Source organism: Grampus griseus (genome assembly GCF_964374135.1).
Source record: "Grampus griseus genome assembly, chromosome: 12".
Taxonomy (NCBI): domain Eukaryota; kingdom Metazoa; phylum Chordata; class Mammalia; order Artiodactyla; family Delphinidae; genus Grampus; species Grampus griseus.
In genome coordinates, this window is record NC_139006.1 from 62,324,493 (window position 1) to 62,338,669 (window position 14,177).

At 41.2% G+C, this 14,177-nt stretch overlaps 1 protein-coding gene across 3 annotated transcripts in view; it reads right to left on the reverse strand.

The window, feature by feature from the left end:
• The window catches only part of LOXHD1 (lipoxygenase homology PLAT domains 1), a gene marked incomplete at both ends in the record, with an annotated part of 202,517 nt that overhangs the window by 152,544 nt on the left and 35,796 nt on the right, over positions 1-14,177 (reverse strand). For all 3 annotated transcript variants that reach the window (XM_082668195.1, XM_082668194.1, XM_082668193.1), the window contains 2 exons: positions 6,029-6,177; positions 12,351-12,449. In XM_082668195.1, the coding sequence (XP_082524321.1) occupies positions 6,029-6,177; positions 12,351-12,449 (248 nt within the window). The remainder of the gene's footprint in view (positions 1-6,028; positions 6,178-12,350; positions 12,450-14,177) is intronic.

Sequence of the window (14,177 nt, forward strand, 5' to 3'; positions counted from 1 at the left end):
GCTGAAGGGTCTCCTCCTTCCCGCCCACGTGCCGAGGTGCCTGAGATGCAGACAGTCTGGGTGATCCACAGTGTTCCCTCTCTGTATCAGCCACGGGGCAGGAAATGAATGCAAGACCTATCCCTGTTTCCAATCATCCCTTTGAACATGCGTATCTGTTATCCAGTAAAGGTGGCCCTTGCTTGACTCATAAGCAGTCATCGCCACATTCCAGGAACCACTATTGAACTGTGGTTTACATTTGGAGTTCTTAGATCATAGGGCAAGGGGCAGGTAGGTTTTGACACAGGAGAAGATAAAAGAGGAAGACTTTGGAGTTTACAAACCTACTTGGAAAAAAATCTTGGCATCCAGGGCTTAGCAGGGGAGACCTGGTGTCATGGAAGAACAAGGGAATGTTCTATGGGGGGAACAAAGCTCAGCGAAGGAAGGGGGGTCGGTGTCCTCCTCCTTCCCCACACGCTCTGCACCTCGCTCATCACACTGCAATACTGTGTCAATTACTGTGTAACATACCACAAATATGAGTCATGGTAAATGACAGCATTTGAATGGTGACACCCGCAATTCCCTCGCCCTTTCCTCTACACTTCATCCCTCCCCTCTGAGCCTGCCCACACACCCACTCCTTCATTACTGCCTCGGCTGCCTCATTCGATAAAGACCTTCGATGGCTTATTCTGATCAGCGCCTGCGATGGTCCTGCCCTCACCTTCTTCCTGACATTATTTCTCAGTTCTCTGAGCCCTGTGCCCTGGTCCAGTTATTTAGTATCCCTGTGCCACCTTCCAGCTGCCCCTCATCTGTCATCCCCTCTGCCCAAAGGAGTCCTCCTCCCTGCTCCTCCTGGCAAAGCCCTGCCCATCTTCATGGCCCAGCTCCAACGGACCCTCCCTGAAGCCTTCTCTGTTGCTCAATCAGGCACAACTCACCCAACATTTTTTTTGTACCTCACGTAAGACTCATCTCATCCTGCTTCGTATTAAAGTTGGGGTGATTCTGTTTTCTGATTTTCAAACTGGGAAATTTGGTTTGATCAACACATGTGGGACACTTAGGACAGAATGTTTGTTCACTGAAAGCTGGACTTTTCCTGAAGTTTTGGAATATAAGGTTAAAGTAAGTAACCTGCCTTATAGTAAGGAAGTATTCAGGAACTCGCCTTGTCTCTTTTAGAAGCAGAACCATGTTCACTGCAACAGCTGCAGTTGGTAGCTCAGGGCCTAGGATATAATAATCAATCAGTAAATGTTTGTTGAATGTTGAGTATAAATTGGTGACATGAGGCCATGTTGGGCTTCCTGAGGTCCCTGAAATCTGTTCATTAGCCTCTGTCTCCTCTTCCTGTTAGAGTCAGTGGTACTGGTTGAACTTACGCTCCCTAAGGCATGTGGCAGGCGATCCATCCAATTCTGGATTTTCTAATGCATGACACAGTGGAGAGAGTCCAGACTCAGAGTCCAGAGGACCTGGGGCAGGTCCCAGTACTGTCACTGAAGAGCTGTGGGGCCTCAAGCAAGTCCTCTACTGAAGCAGATGGGCCAAGGGCAAGGCCCACTGGCAGCGTAATGTTCCATCCCGTGACTCTTGCTCTTTTGTGGTGATCATTGAGTTGAACTGATCAGTTGAGTCAGTCACAATTGTTGGACTAAGCAGACACGGGGACCCAAGCCATGTGCAAAGCCTGGGGGAGGGAGGATGCCAGCCCCGGAGAGGGGATAAAGAACAGGGGGCTGAGGAACACACATGGGCAATTGACTAAGGAAGAAGAGGAGGGAGATGACTTATGAAGGGGTTAATAATATTGGCTTTCAGATTTATCCCACCAAGCCCTCACACATAAATACCAAAGGAGCAGTTGTCATGTGATGTCCAAGGCAACCAACCGGGCAACTTCGAGAATGGGAGCACTTACTGTGCAAGTGTCAAATTTGGAAATGCAGACAATTTAACAGTATTTTAATTGGTGTCTCTGTGGAGGTTAGGTGAGGAGGGGGCAGCGTGGAGACCCAGTCAAGAGGGAAGGCAGGAGGTGAGGGCTGGCTATGCATTGTGTAGTCACAAAGCGATGAGAGGTGGCCCAGGGTTTCCTCTAGCCTCTGGTTTTCAGCTTGAGTCCACCCTACCTGGGACCTAAAACCCGCCTTCCTCCTCTCTCATCGTAATTCTTCCTTCAGGAAAATATCTAGTAAATCCAGGTGTTCTGACCTGCAAAATTCCTGAATTATTTTTATGTCTTATCCCCAAGGGGCATTTTGGTTTGGCTTACATTAAAGGAACAGACTGTTAGGAGTTCTTCAGAAGCCAGTGAACCTTTGGAGGGACACCCACCTTGACACTCAGGGGACAGGTGGGGACCTGACAACCAGGCCCTGAACTTGCCCCTACACATAACACTGGCTCCAAAGAGAATAACCAATCTCACACTGAAAGTAGCCTGCTTGGGCTTCTGGTTTAAAATAGTGTCTGACTAGCAACCAGTAAGAAGAGGAAAAGGAAGGCGGAAGAGTAGGAAGGAGGGAGGGAGGAAGGAAACATCATTCTGAAGAATCAGAAGAGGAGCAGAACTCTGGAAAGGACTGGATAAAGGATACAGAAAAAGAATTCAAGAAACGGGTATGCTTAATAGAATATAAGAAGATATGGTCTTTATGAACAGGAGTAAACATCTTTAAATAGAAAGGGCTGCAGTGAAAAGGCAATAAAATGATATGAAAGGAGAGCTAGATTACATGGGAAAGGTATCCAGGAAAGCAATACTATACAGCAGCAAATACATCAAAGTTCTTACAATTCTGCATGCCCTTTAACCATCTCCTAGGAATTAATTGTAGGAAATAATCATAGATGTGTATAAGGATAAGCTACAAGAATGTTTGTTGCAGCACAATTTATAATATCAATAATTTTGAGAAAAAAATTGAAATGTTCAACAAAGGGGAATTGGTTTAATAATTCATGGTATATCTGGGCAATGAAATATTATAGGCATTAAAAATTACATTGTAAAATATCAATGTTATTCTATTTCAATAGCATGGGGAAACAGGCATGTTACACTTGAAAGTAAAAATGAAACAGTTTGTAAAACATTGTGCTTATTATGAACCCATTATTAAAAATGACATATGTGTATTCATTCACAGAAAAATGTCTGGAGGATATGTAATTTCTGGGTGGTGAAATTATGGTGGTTCAGATTATCTTATTTTTGCTTACTTGTATTTCCTAAACTTTTTACAATAAATATATATTACTTTCGTAAGAAGAAAAAAATAGAAGAAACATTCAGAATTAAAATGCATATTAATAGTAGAAAGAAATGCAACTGGTAGTGTGAAAAATCAAATCAATAATGAGGTGGGGGAGAATTTGACAAGTTCTTATGGAATGCAAAGAAAATAGAGATGAAAGGAATAAAAGGGAAGCTGAGATCTTTGGAAGACAGAGAGTGGAGAGCCAATAAATGGATAACTGGTGCTCCTGAAGAAGAGACCCGAAAAAAGCCATTCAAGTAAGAATCTAGTATATAATAGGAAATCTTTTTTCCGAGCTATAAACAAACAAATAATCCTAGGCATCATGGAAAAGATTCAACTTGTTCCAGAGAAGTTAAAAACAAGGGAAGGAAAGAAGGAAGGAAGGAAGGAAGGAAGGAAGGAAGGAAGGAAGGAGGGAGGGAGAGATGGAAGAAGGGAGGAAGGGTGGAAATGGGAGAGGAGGGGAGTAAAGGAGAAGGGAGAGGAGGGGAGAGGAGGGAAGATGAATGAACTAACAAAGACCCCACTCCTAGACATTATCTGGCAAGAATTAAATTATAAATAAAAAGAAAAAAATCCCATAAGCATCCTGGATGAAAAACAAAAAACCACAAAACAGTTTGTCCAGAAAGAAATAAATGTCTGCTTGGCTTCGATGTCAAATTTCAGAAGGTAACAGAACAAGATTTATAATGTTTTAAAGGAAAAAAGTGTTCTCACCCATATATTTCACATCTCGCCAAGCTGCCCTGTCCTTTGAGCATGAAGATGACAAAAGGACCTGTTTCGGTGTGCAAACCTGCCTCCTTCACATAGCTCCCGAGAGCATAGGGGGTGAGGGCCCAGGTGATCAAGAAGGAAGCTGCCTTCAAGAAGTACAGCTGCAACGACTACGTCAAGGCCTCCCTCAGGCCCTCGGGTGCACTTTGCGGCTCCTTCCACTACACCTGTGTTTTCATTCAGTCTTCCCTCCCAGGATGAAGGAACTGGGCTGCAAGGTACCTGCTCTGTGCCCCATCCTGGCTGAGGTCCTAAAACACACCTGCCTCCTCTCCCTTGTCTGCCCTGAAGACACACCTCTGCCCGCACATTGGCTCTTTGGGACCTGGACTCCTGCCCCATTTCTTCTCCAATCCAAGCAGCAGTTCCACTTAGCCTCCTGGAACCCTGTTCAGAATTAGGCTGGCTGCCCTTAGGGCCAGGCCAGCCCCCTCTTTCCAAAGGACACTTGGCCATTCCTTGCTCCACTGATTCAGCACCTTGTCCCATGCCAAGAGCTGGGAGGTACCCTCAAGGAACTTTGAGGCTAGTTATGGAGAGACGTGTGGCAGACACTCAAGGATGCTTACTCAACACCCTTTCCAATCACCTTCTTAGCCTACTTCTACTATGAGGGCTGGAAAGCCTACTTGAAGTCCCAGTTTCCAGCGTAGCTAGGGTGGCCACGTGACACAGGCAAAAGTTCCAAGGAGAGCTTTGTTTCTCTCAAAATAAAGCAAGACTTGCCAGAAAAATGTCTTTCCCCTTTGGTCTTCTCTTTCCTTCCTGCCTAGAACACAGATGAGATGCAGAGAGGTTCAGCAGCCACCACGTGATCATGAGACAACAAGCTGGAGGATGAAAGCCGCAGTGCTGAGGATGGTGACACAGCGAGAGACCAGGAGTCTCAGAAAGTAGCTGCGCCAGCCCTGAGCTGACCATCTCTGTATCTCATGTGAGATGAGAAAAATAAGCCCCTGATCGGTTAACATTGCACTTCAATTTTCTGATACTTGCAGCCAGATATGTTCCTAACTGAGACAAGATGATAGATTAAGGAATAACAAAACCTCAACTATCAGACAGCTTCATTCTAAATAGTCAAATTATTATAATCCGAGGGTTTTCTGTTTTTAGGCCATAAGACCTTTTCAAAATATTTTCCAAAATATGTTACCCATCAATCTTCTCCTATCATTCTGTGATGAGCTGAAATAGATGGAGAGCTCGTGACTAAGGAAAATACATAGTCCATTTTCTAAATGACCTCAGACTTCCATAATTTTTCAATATTCTTTTGGCTTTTTATATCTTCTCTGACTCCCCATTACAGTTCTCAATAACCCTACCAATTACAGTGTGTCTTTTTCCTTCTAATTTTCTACTATAGGTTTAAAATTACAGGTAGCAAGTTTGCTAGAAGGGATTATAAGCAAGCACTGAGTGAGAATCTGAGGGGTCTTGCCTTCAGAATCAGGGCAGAGCAAGGTAATGCCAGGGACATGAGCTCTCCTCATGAACTTTGAGCCAGATATGTCTTAGCTTCTCAGAAGCCTTTTTGCTTTCTTCTTGATTCTTCACTTTGTCCTGGGTAGGTGAAATCATGAGAACCTGAGATCCAGAAGTTTGAGGTACAAAGCAACAGGCCAAGATAAGTCACAATGTAGCTTATGATTAAGGTGAAATGAACCGCTACAAGCCCGGCGGGGTTATAGACATTCATGGGAGGGAGAGGTTCTGGTGGCCAGAGGGCAAACACTTCATGGTAGAGCCCTGAAGGATGATCAGACCCTGGCTGGGTTCAGATGACAGAAGTGGTCCTTCTAGGAAGGTGATAACACAGGCAAAGCCTTGGAGGCTACTGGGAGGGCAGCATGGTTGGCCAGTGGACTTAGGCAGAAGAGTGGAGACAGATCTAAAGAGGGAAGTTAGGGCTGAAATATAACTTCTGAAGAGCCAGAATTCCTGCCTCTCAGGCCAACTGACCACAGACAGTCAGCTGAACCCACCTTTGACAGGAACCAGCCTGCAGACGGCCCCTTGTTATTGTGGCCAACATTGATCTTCACGAGCTGTCCCAGATCCGGGGCATCCACTGTGAACTTGTCTTCCGCTCCCTTTTCAAAGTTGTCCTTTCCATTCTCCAGCCTACGCTCACCTGTATGCACAGACACATGAGAAAGTTACAAAGGAGACCAGAGGACGAGAAAGAAACAGCTCCAGACTTTAATGGGCTGCCCACTGAAGGATGGTTTCAAAAGTTACCACGGTGCGAGGTGGTGGGTTGTGACAGGAGGTATGTGGACACTCTCTGTACTTCCACTCGATTTTGCTGTGAACCTAAAACTGCTCTAAAAAATAAAGTTTATTAATTTAAAAAAAGGGCAGCTTCACCCCAAGATCTACAGGCTCCTTAAATCCCTCCAGCCACCAGTCAAGGCCAAGGCTTGCCTTGTGTGTGGCTTGTGCCCAGGACCCACAACTGGGCTTCTGATTTCTGCCTTAGCCCAGAGTCCCCACCCTAGTAAACTGATTTGCACCCCCATCCCTGGACCTGAGGCCCTGCCTTGTTTACTGGCTGCTGGCCCTGAACTAGGAACACAACCATGGTCGTTGGTCTAGGGGCTGTGGCTGGGACCCTGACATCAGCCAGCAGGCTTCCTTAGGCCTGACTCCTCTGGAAAACAGTGATGATAAGTAGCATCAGACACTGCTGGGTGTTTAACACGGTTTCTTCCCTCACTTATTCCACGGCACAATCTAGGAGGGAAGTATTATCAACTCTGTTTTGCAGATGAAGAAACTGAGACTTGGAGAAGCTAAACAACTGGCCAAAAGGCACACAGGTAGTGAGCACATAGTTAGGACTCGATCTAACCTGTTCCTTCTACTTTTCAGTTTTCCATTATTACCCTCCGAGGCCTACCAGTCACATTAACCCTTACAACCCCACCTAAGCACCAGCCTTTTGCTTATGCTATTCTGTTTTCTTTCTTTTCCAAAATTTGATTCTTTAAATTTTTCTAAATTTTAAATTGCCACACCTCAAACATATAGATAATAATAATAGTCATCCATGTACCCACCACCCAGATGTAAGAGGTATAACAGATATTAACATTTTGTGTAATTAACTTAGGCCTTTCTCTTTTTTAAAGGAAATTAAACATGACGGGTAGGTCTAAAGTCTCATGGTCCATCCCTTCCCCCGCCACACCCTCCCACAAACAAACACTATAGTCAACTGGTATCCATTGTTCCCGTGAATTTTTGCTTGCACATGTATGTATCCATAAAGAAAATATATTATTTTTGAATGTTTTAGAATTTTACAGAAATAAGATCATAGTGCACGTTGCTCTGTCTTAAGATAAGTTCCTTGTCTGTACAATAGGGATGATAAGGGCTCCACCTCATTGGGGCTGCTGTGAGAATTAACTGAATGGATGTGTGCAAAGCCCTTAGGGCAGCGCCTGGAGATGGTAGGTGCTGTATAAGGGACAGGGCCGTTGCTATTGCTCCTGTTACCATCGTCCTATCATCACACACCCTTGTGCAACTTACTTTTTTTTAAGTTAATGTCATGCTTTTGAGATTATTCTGTTGATGCTAGTAACAGAATTCGTCCAACTTCTGTATAATAGTCATTGAATGAAGAAAACACTATTATGTGTTCATTCTTTCACCGATGTACGTTTGATTGTTTCTAGTTGATTGCTATTGTAAACAGCACTGAATTGGACTCTCTTGTACTTACCTTCTGCTGCCCATTTGTAAGAACTGATCTGAATAGACACCTATAGAGTTGCTGGGTCCTGAGGTATATTCATCTTCAGTGTATTAGGTATTGCAAAATTACCTTCCAAAATGGTTGTACTACATCAATTACCACCAGCAGTGCATGAGGGTTCCCATTCCCCATAATCATTATTAACACATATATTTAAAATTTTGTTTCAGTGTGTGTACAATGGCATCTAATTATGGTTTTAATTTGCATTCCCTTGATTATTTGAAAAGGTTAAAAGATTATTTGGAAAGACATTCATATATATATTCAATACATACATCTGAGAGATTGGTTCATATATATATTGGCCATTTAGACCTTGCTCTTCCATAATTTTCCTGTTCATGTACTTTATCATATTTTTCTATTGTCTTTCCTTTGTCTATGGCTTTTAGCATATAGACATTTTTCTTGTTTTAATGGACTTTATCAATATTCCCCTTTGTTGTTTGTGCTTTTAGTGAATTGTTCAAGAAACTCCATCCTAAATTGAGATTTTTAAAAAGACACTCAAAGTTTCTTCTAAAAATTTCATAGTTTGCTTTTTCACATTTAAGTCTCTAGCCCATTTGGAACCTATTTTTGTGTATGATGAAAGGTAAAAAGATCTACTTTTATCTTTTCTCATATGGTTAGACAATTGTTTAAACATCAGTAGTTGAATATTTCATCCTCTTCCCTCTGATTTATACCATTTTCTGTGTATTTCTAGACTCTTTATTCTATTCGTTTATTTGTTTATCCTTCTATCCATATCTTACTGTTTTAGTTTTTAGAGATCTGAATGTTTTAATATTTGGCAGGGTAAATATCCTCATATTATTAATACTGTAAATATTATTTTCATTATTCAAAGTTATCTTGGCAATACTTAGCCCTTTGTGGACATGAATTTTAATAGCAGCTTAAGCTGTGGGATATTGCCTTTTGGGAATTTGACTGAAATTGCATTGCATTTATAGAATAATCTGAGAAATTTGGATATCTTACTGAACTTAAGGCTTTTCTCATCCATGAACATAATATATTTTTCCATATATTTAGTTATTCTTGTGTATCCTTAAGTAGAAATCTTTATTTTTTTCCAGAATGTGCTTTTGCTAGTTTTTCTTAGACATATAATTGCTATTGTAAATCATATATTTTTAAATTAAATATTTGCTTGCTGTTTATGTTAATATTTGTGTATTAATCTTGTATCCAACACCTTTATTAAACTTTCTCATTGGTTCTAATGATTTTTAAGTTCTAATGATTTTATAGATGATCATTAGTTTTTATGAAAATTAAGTTTTATTTCTAAATGGGGCCAGAGGTTGAAGTTTCTTCTAATTTTATTGACTTGTGATCAAAGAATGTTGTCTCTATGTTATTGATTCACTTGCATTTGTCATTATGCACTTGAAAAGAATGTATTCTCTACCATTTGGATTTAGGAATCTACATACTTCCATTAGATCAAGGCTATTAACTGTGTTGTTAAAATCTGCACCCATACTAAATTTTTATCCATTTGACTTATCAGTTACTGAGAGTGTTGTATTAAAATCTTCCACTATGATTATGTACTTGTCAAGTTTCTCCAAGAATTTTATTATTTTTTGCTTCACATATTTTGAAAATATGTTGTTAAAACTGTACAAGTTCAGAATTATCATATCTTCCAGGTTAATTGCTCTTTTTGTCATTGTATAATACACTTATTTCTAATGAAGTGTTTTGTCTGAAAGTTTAATTTGATGGATATTAATATAGCAGCACCAGCTTCTTTCTTGTAGTTGATATGTTCCTGGTATACTTTATTCCATTGTATATATTCTCAGACATTTATGTATCATATATTTAAGCTGGATTTTATTTCTTTTAATTTAATATGAGAATATCTATTCTTTAATTGATGAGTTTAGTTTATTTCTATTTATTGTATTATTTACACACTTATCTTACTTTTTGCTAGTAGCCATGCTTTTTTTTTCTTCATTTCCTGACTTCTATTTGGTTGATTGAGTCTTTATTCCCTTTTATTCCCTCCATTGGTTTAGAAATTATACATTTCTATTTGGGGGTGGTTACTTTTACAATTTTAATATGCATACTTGACTATTAAAGTCTAAAGTTAATCAACTTATCTGCTCTCCTAGGGTAGGGGAATGGGCTACAACCAAGTTATGTTTTAACTCTCATTATCTCCTTTCTTTCTCAAAGACTGCTATCTTTCAGTGTTTAGGGTCCACATTTTCTCATGTCTTGATAATAGTTATTATTAGTATCATTTTTTATAGTCAATGCTTTCTTAAATTTGTTATATAATTATCATTTGGGGGGCTCATCTTTGTTTCTTGCATCTCACACTTTTCTTCTGGGTACAATTTCCTTTTTCTTAAAGTATATCCTTCAGTGGTTATATAAGCGTGGGTCTATGAGTGAGTGGTCAGTCCTATTTCTCTTTGTTTGCTTGGAAATCCATTAATTTTGCCTTCACTCTGGAATGATAACCTAGTTGAGTACAGAATTCTAGGTTGATATATGTCCTTGCTCAGAAGATTGAAGTTTGGGTGTTTTTTGTTTGTTTTTTGTTTTGTTTTTGCTTTTTTTATTTTGGCCATGCCACACAACTTATGGGATCTTAGTTCCACGACCACTGGACCACCAGGGAATTCCCAGAAGATTGAAGATATTATTCCATAAACTTATATCCTCTATAGCTTGCTGATAGGAATTTGCTATCAATCTAATTGCGTTTATAGAAAATAATCCACCAAATCTGGTTACTTTTAAGATCTTTCTCTTGGCCTTTGGCTTCACTACAATGAATCTAAATGTGGATCTGTTTTTATTTATCATGTTCAGTGTCTTTTGTTACTTTAATCTGAAGAGTCATATCTTTGCTTAATTCTGAAAAAACGTGATCAGCCATTATCTATTCAAATATTTCCTCTCACCTATTCTATATATTCTGTTTCTGAAACTCCTGTTCAACATGTCAGAACTTATTCTCTCCTCCACATCTCATGACCTCTCACTGATATTTTCCAACCCTTTATGTCTCGGCCACATCTGCATGTTTTGTTTATATTTCTCTTACAGTTCAATAATTCTCTATTCAACAGTTTCTAATTGTGTTGTTTAACCCAACCATTAAGTGTTTATATTTAGTAACTATATTTTCACTTACTGTATTTCTGTTTGCTATATTTTTCATAGTGCCTTGTTGTTTTCCTTAACTGTTTGTTTCATGTCTATAGACAGTTTAAACATACTTAAGTTATAGCCTTTCTCAGATAACTCTATTACCTGAAATTCTGGAGAATTTAATCTTATTGTGTGTTGTGTCTATTGATGGTTAGTCATGGTGGATTGTGTCCTTGAGTGTTTTGTAGTTTTGGAACGTGAACTCATCTCCAGTACTTTATCTGTGGGAATCTCATGAAGTCTTGCAAGTGCTTCTGCCAACCACCAAAGGGTATTACTGGCATGGAATGAATTTTCTGTACCTGAGGGGGAGGGTTCCCAAATCACACTTGTAGTGTAAAATCAGACCTCAAGCCCACATGTGTGTAAGCCTAAGATATCAATTTCCCATTAACTGTCTTTTTAATCTAGAGTTCTTACAGAGATAAGTTTACTATACTGATGAGCAATTTTTTTCCTAGTCTATTTTTTCACTGAAGATGTTCCTGTGAACTTCAGGGATCCTGGCTTTATGTGTGGTTCTAATTTTTTGCATATTTTGCCTCATACAGAGCCAAAATATCATTTTCTGACCCCAAATGTGTATGGAAATCCATCCTGTAGATTGTTGAACATAAAGGCTCCCTGATTCCAAGATCCACAGCATCAATTCATAGCTGATACTTTAGTTTAAGTTCTCTCTTCATTTCTGACACCTGGAGATTTCTCTTTTTTCTTAAAATCCCAGCAATGCATTTTTATTATTTAATATACTGTGTCCAAAATTCATGTCTTTGTAGCTTTCTGACTCCTGTAGTAGTCCCTTAAATTGGCAGAAGCAGGACAACACCACCTGTCTCAGTTCTGCTGGCCTGAACTTCCTTCCAACACCGGCAGCTGTGTCTGTGCCCTCAGTTCCTGCTCCACCTATGAGGCCAAGTGTAAGTCTATCCCCTGGCCCCATTCTTGTCTGCCCCAAATCATGCAATGAATCAGGCCATGCCCAGTCACATCCCAAAATATAATTCAAGATGGGCATGGAGCCTAGGGAGATAGATAGAGAGTAAGTGAGGATGAGTCCCCTGGAGATGTGGAGCCTGGGTCTGTTCTAGGATGCAGGATGATTTTAAATCAACCAAAAATCCAAGCACAACTTACTCTGAAAACACACCACACACACAAACTTGACAAGATGGACACCATGCTGCCCAAGGAAGGCCATGACAAACCACGTCACAAGAAGAGAGAGGCTCAACAGGAGAGCCTAGAGGAGACTGGAGTTGCCTTCCTCTTCCAGGAGGGTGGAAAACAGCCCACTTAAGAAGTAGTTCTGGGCATGGCTTTTGAAGAAAGGATTTCAAACCCATTACCTGTGTCTCCATACTCTCCAAAGATATTGATGAAGATGTCAGCATCAGTCCCTGCACCAATGACATCACCAGTGTACACCTTGAGTTCATACTTGTTACCTGGAGATGAAGACAGAGAAAGTCTCAGCTCATTCAGGTCCTGAGTAGAGAAGAACAGGGGCCAAAGTAGCTACCAACCATCCACCCTTCCCTCCAGCAATGCATGAATTGTCACCATTACTTTCAATAACCAAGCAAGACACAAGTCGCCTGACATTGGTTCTAAATGGTCATGGCTGAACTGCGTGCAGAGTAGAAATCAGAGGTAGAGGGGACTTCTGTTTTTATCTACTAACTTGTTGCCTTGGGTTGCATGAATCAACGCAAATACAACTAACCCACCACCAGCGTTTCTCCTCTGGATACTGAAATGACTCCCACTGGGTCCCCAGCCTCTACTCTGTCTTCTCCAATCTGTTCTCTATGCTGCATCACAGTATAAAAATTCATGGGGGGAAATTGATTATGCAAATAAAAATCAAATTTATATGTAAGTTGTCAAGGCCATAACCAATGCAAAGACCAGAGGAACCAATAATAGCTAGCAAATGCATGTTCAGGCATTACCTCATTTAAAGACCTGTATCGGCTTCCTGTATCTTTGCTCAATTTATTGAACAGAAATCCATTCTCTGTAACCCCAAAATGCTTAAGCCTTGGCCATGGCCTCAAGTCAGGGGGTGGTGGAGCTCAAGGTAAACTTGACAACATGTTGAGCCCTGCCCGGGTCTCCCCAACCGGAGCCTGCCTTAGGGTGGGGTAGCAAAAGCCAAGGATTGCTATGTGGTGTGAAATGGAGATTCCTCTAGATTTTCTTTGGGTGCCAACAATTCTAAGGGTTGAGGCAACTTTCCCTTCCCTTTCCCCTTCCTACAATAGCTTTCTATTTTTCATGTACCAGAATCTTTTTTTTTTTTAGATGTCTTATGCCTAATATATGAAGCTGATAAAAATTAGAGCTGTTTTAACTGAGGCCCAAATCAGAGCCCCTCTGCCCACCTCCTCCCTAGAGACTTCCTTCATGTCCCAGCCCCCATGTGTCTTGCTCCTCTGTGTTGCTTGGCTCTGCCATGTTCTCTGTGTCAATGATTTCCAAGTTTCACCATCTCCTCCTTGTGCTGTTTGCTGTTTCCTGCAGGTGAGAATTCTATGTTCCTCAAGAACTTAAAAGAGGTCTGGGAGCAGGACTTCCTTCTCTCATATGGCTTCTCTCACAGCCCCTAGCGCAGTGCTGGGCACATATTAGAGTCTCACTGAGTATGTTGAAAAGCTAATTGAATTGAATTTCCTAAATCTCAAAGTCTCATGAAGTTGCTCAGGGCAAAGGACTGAGGTGGGGAGGTGAGAAGAAATCTAATTTCATCCCTTCCCATCTCGAATCCTGTCCAGCAGTACAGGGCTGCCCTCTAGAGATGACACAGTGCAGAATCCTGCAGGGAACCCACGGAGGACACTCCACCCGCACAGCCCTGACGGCTGGCCTTTGACCTGCTGAGGACATTGAGCCAAGAAGGAGCAAAGTCTTCTCTTTCTCTCCTCAATCTTTACTTGGTGAAACCCATCCAGAGAGAGGGAAAACCCTCCAATCTTTGTCCCCAAATGAAGGCTTCAGTAAGACAGTTGTTCTCAGATTCCCACCCCTTGTTGCTTCACCACTAAGACTCTTCTGAGACGAGACACGGAGCCAGGGCCTTCAGAAGAGTCCAGACAGGCAAACCCCGGCTCAGTGACTTGAAACTTGGGCCACATTCAGGCTCCCAGGGGAGCTTGTTAACAAGGCAGATTTCC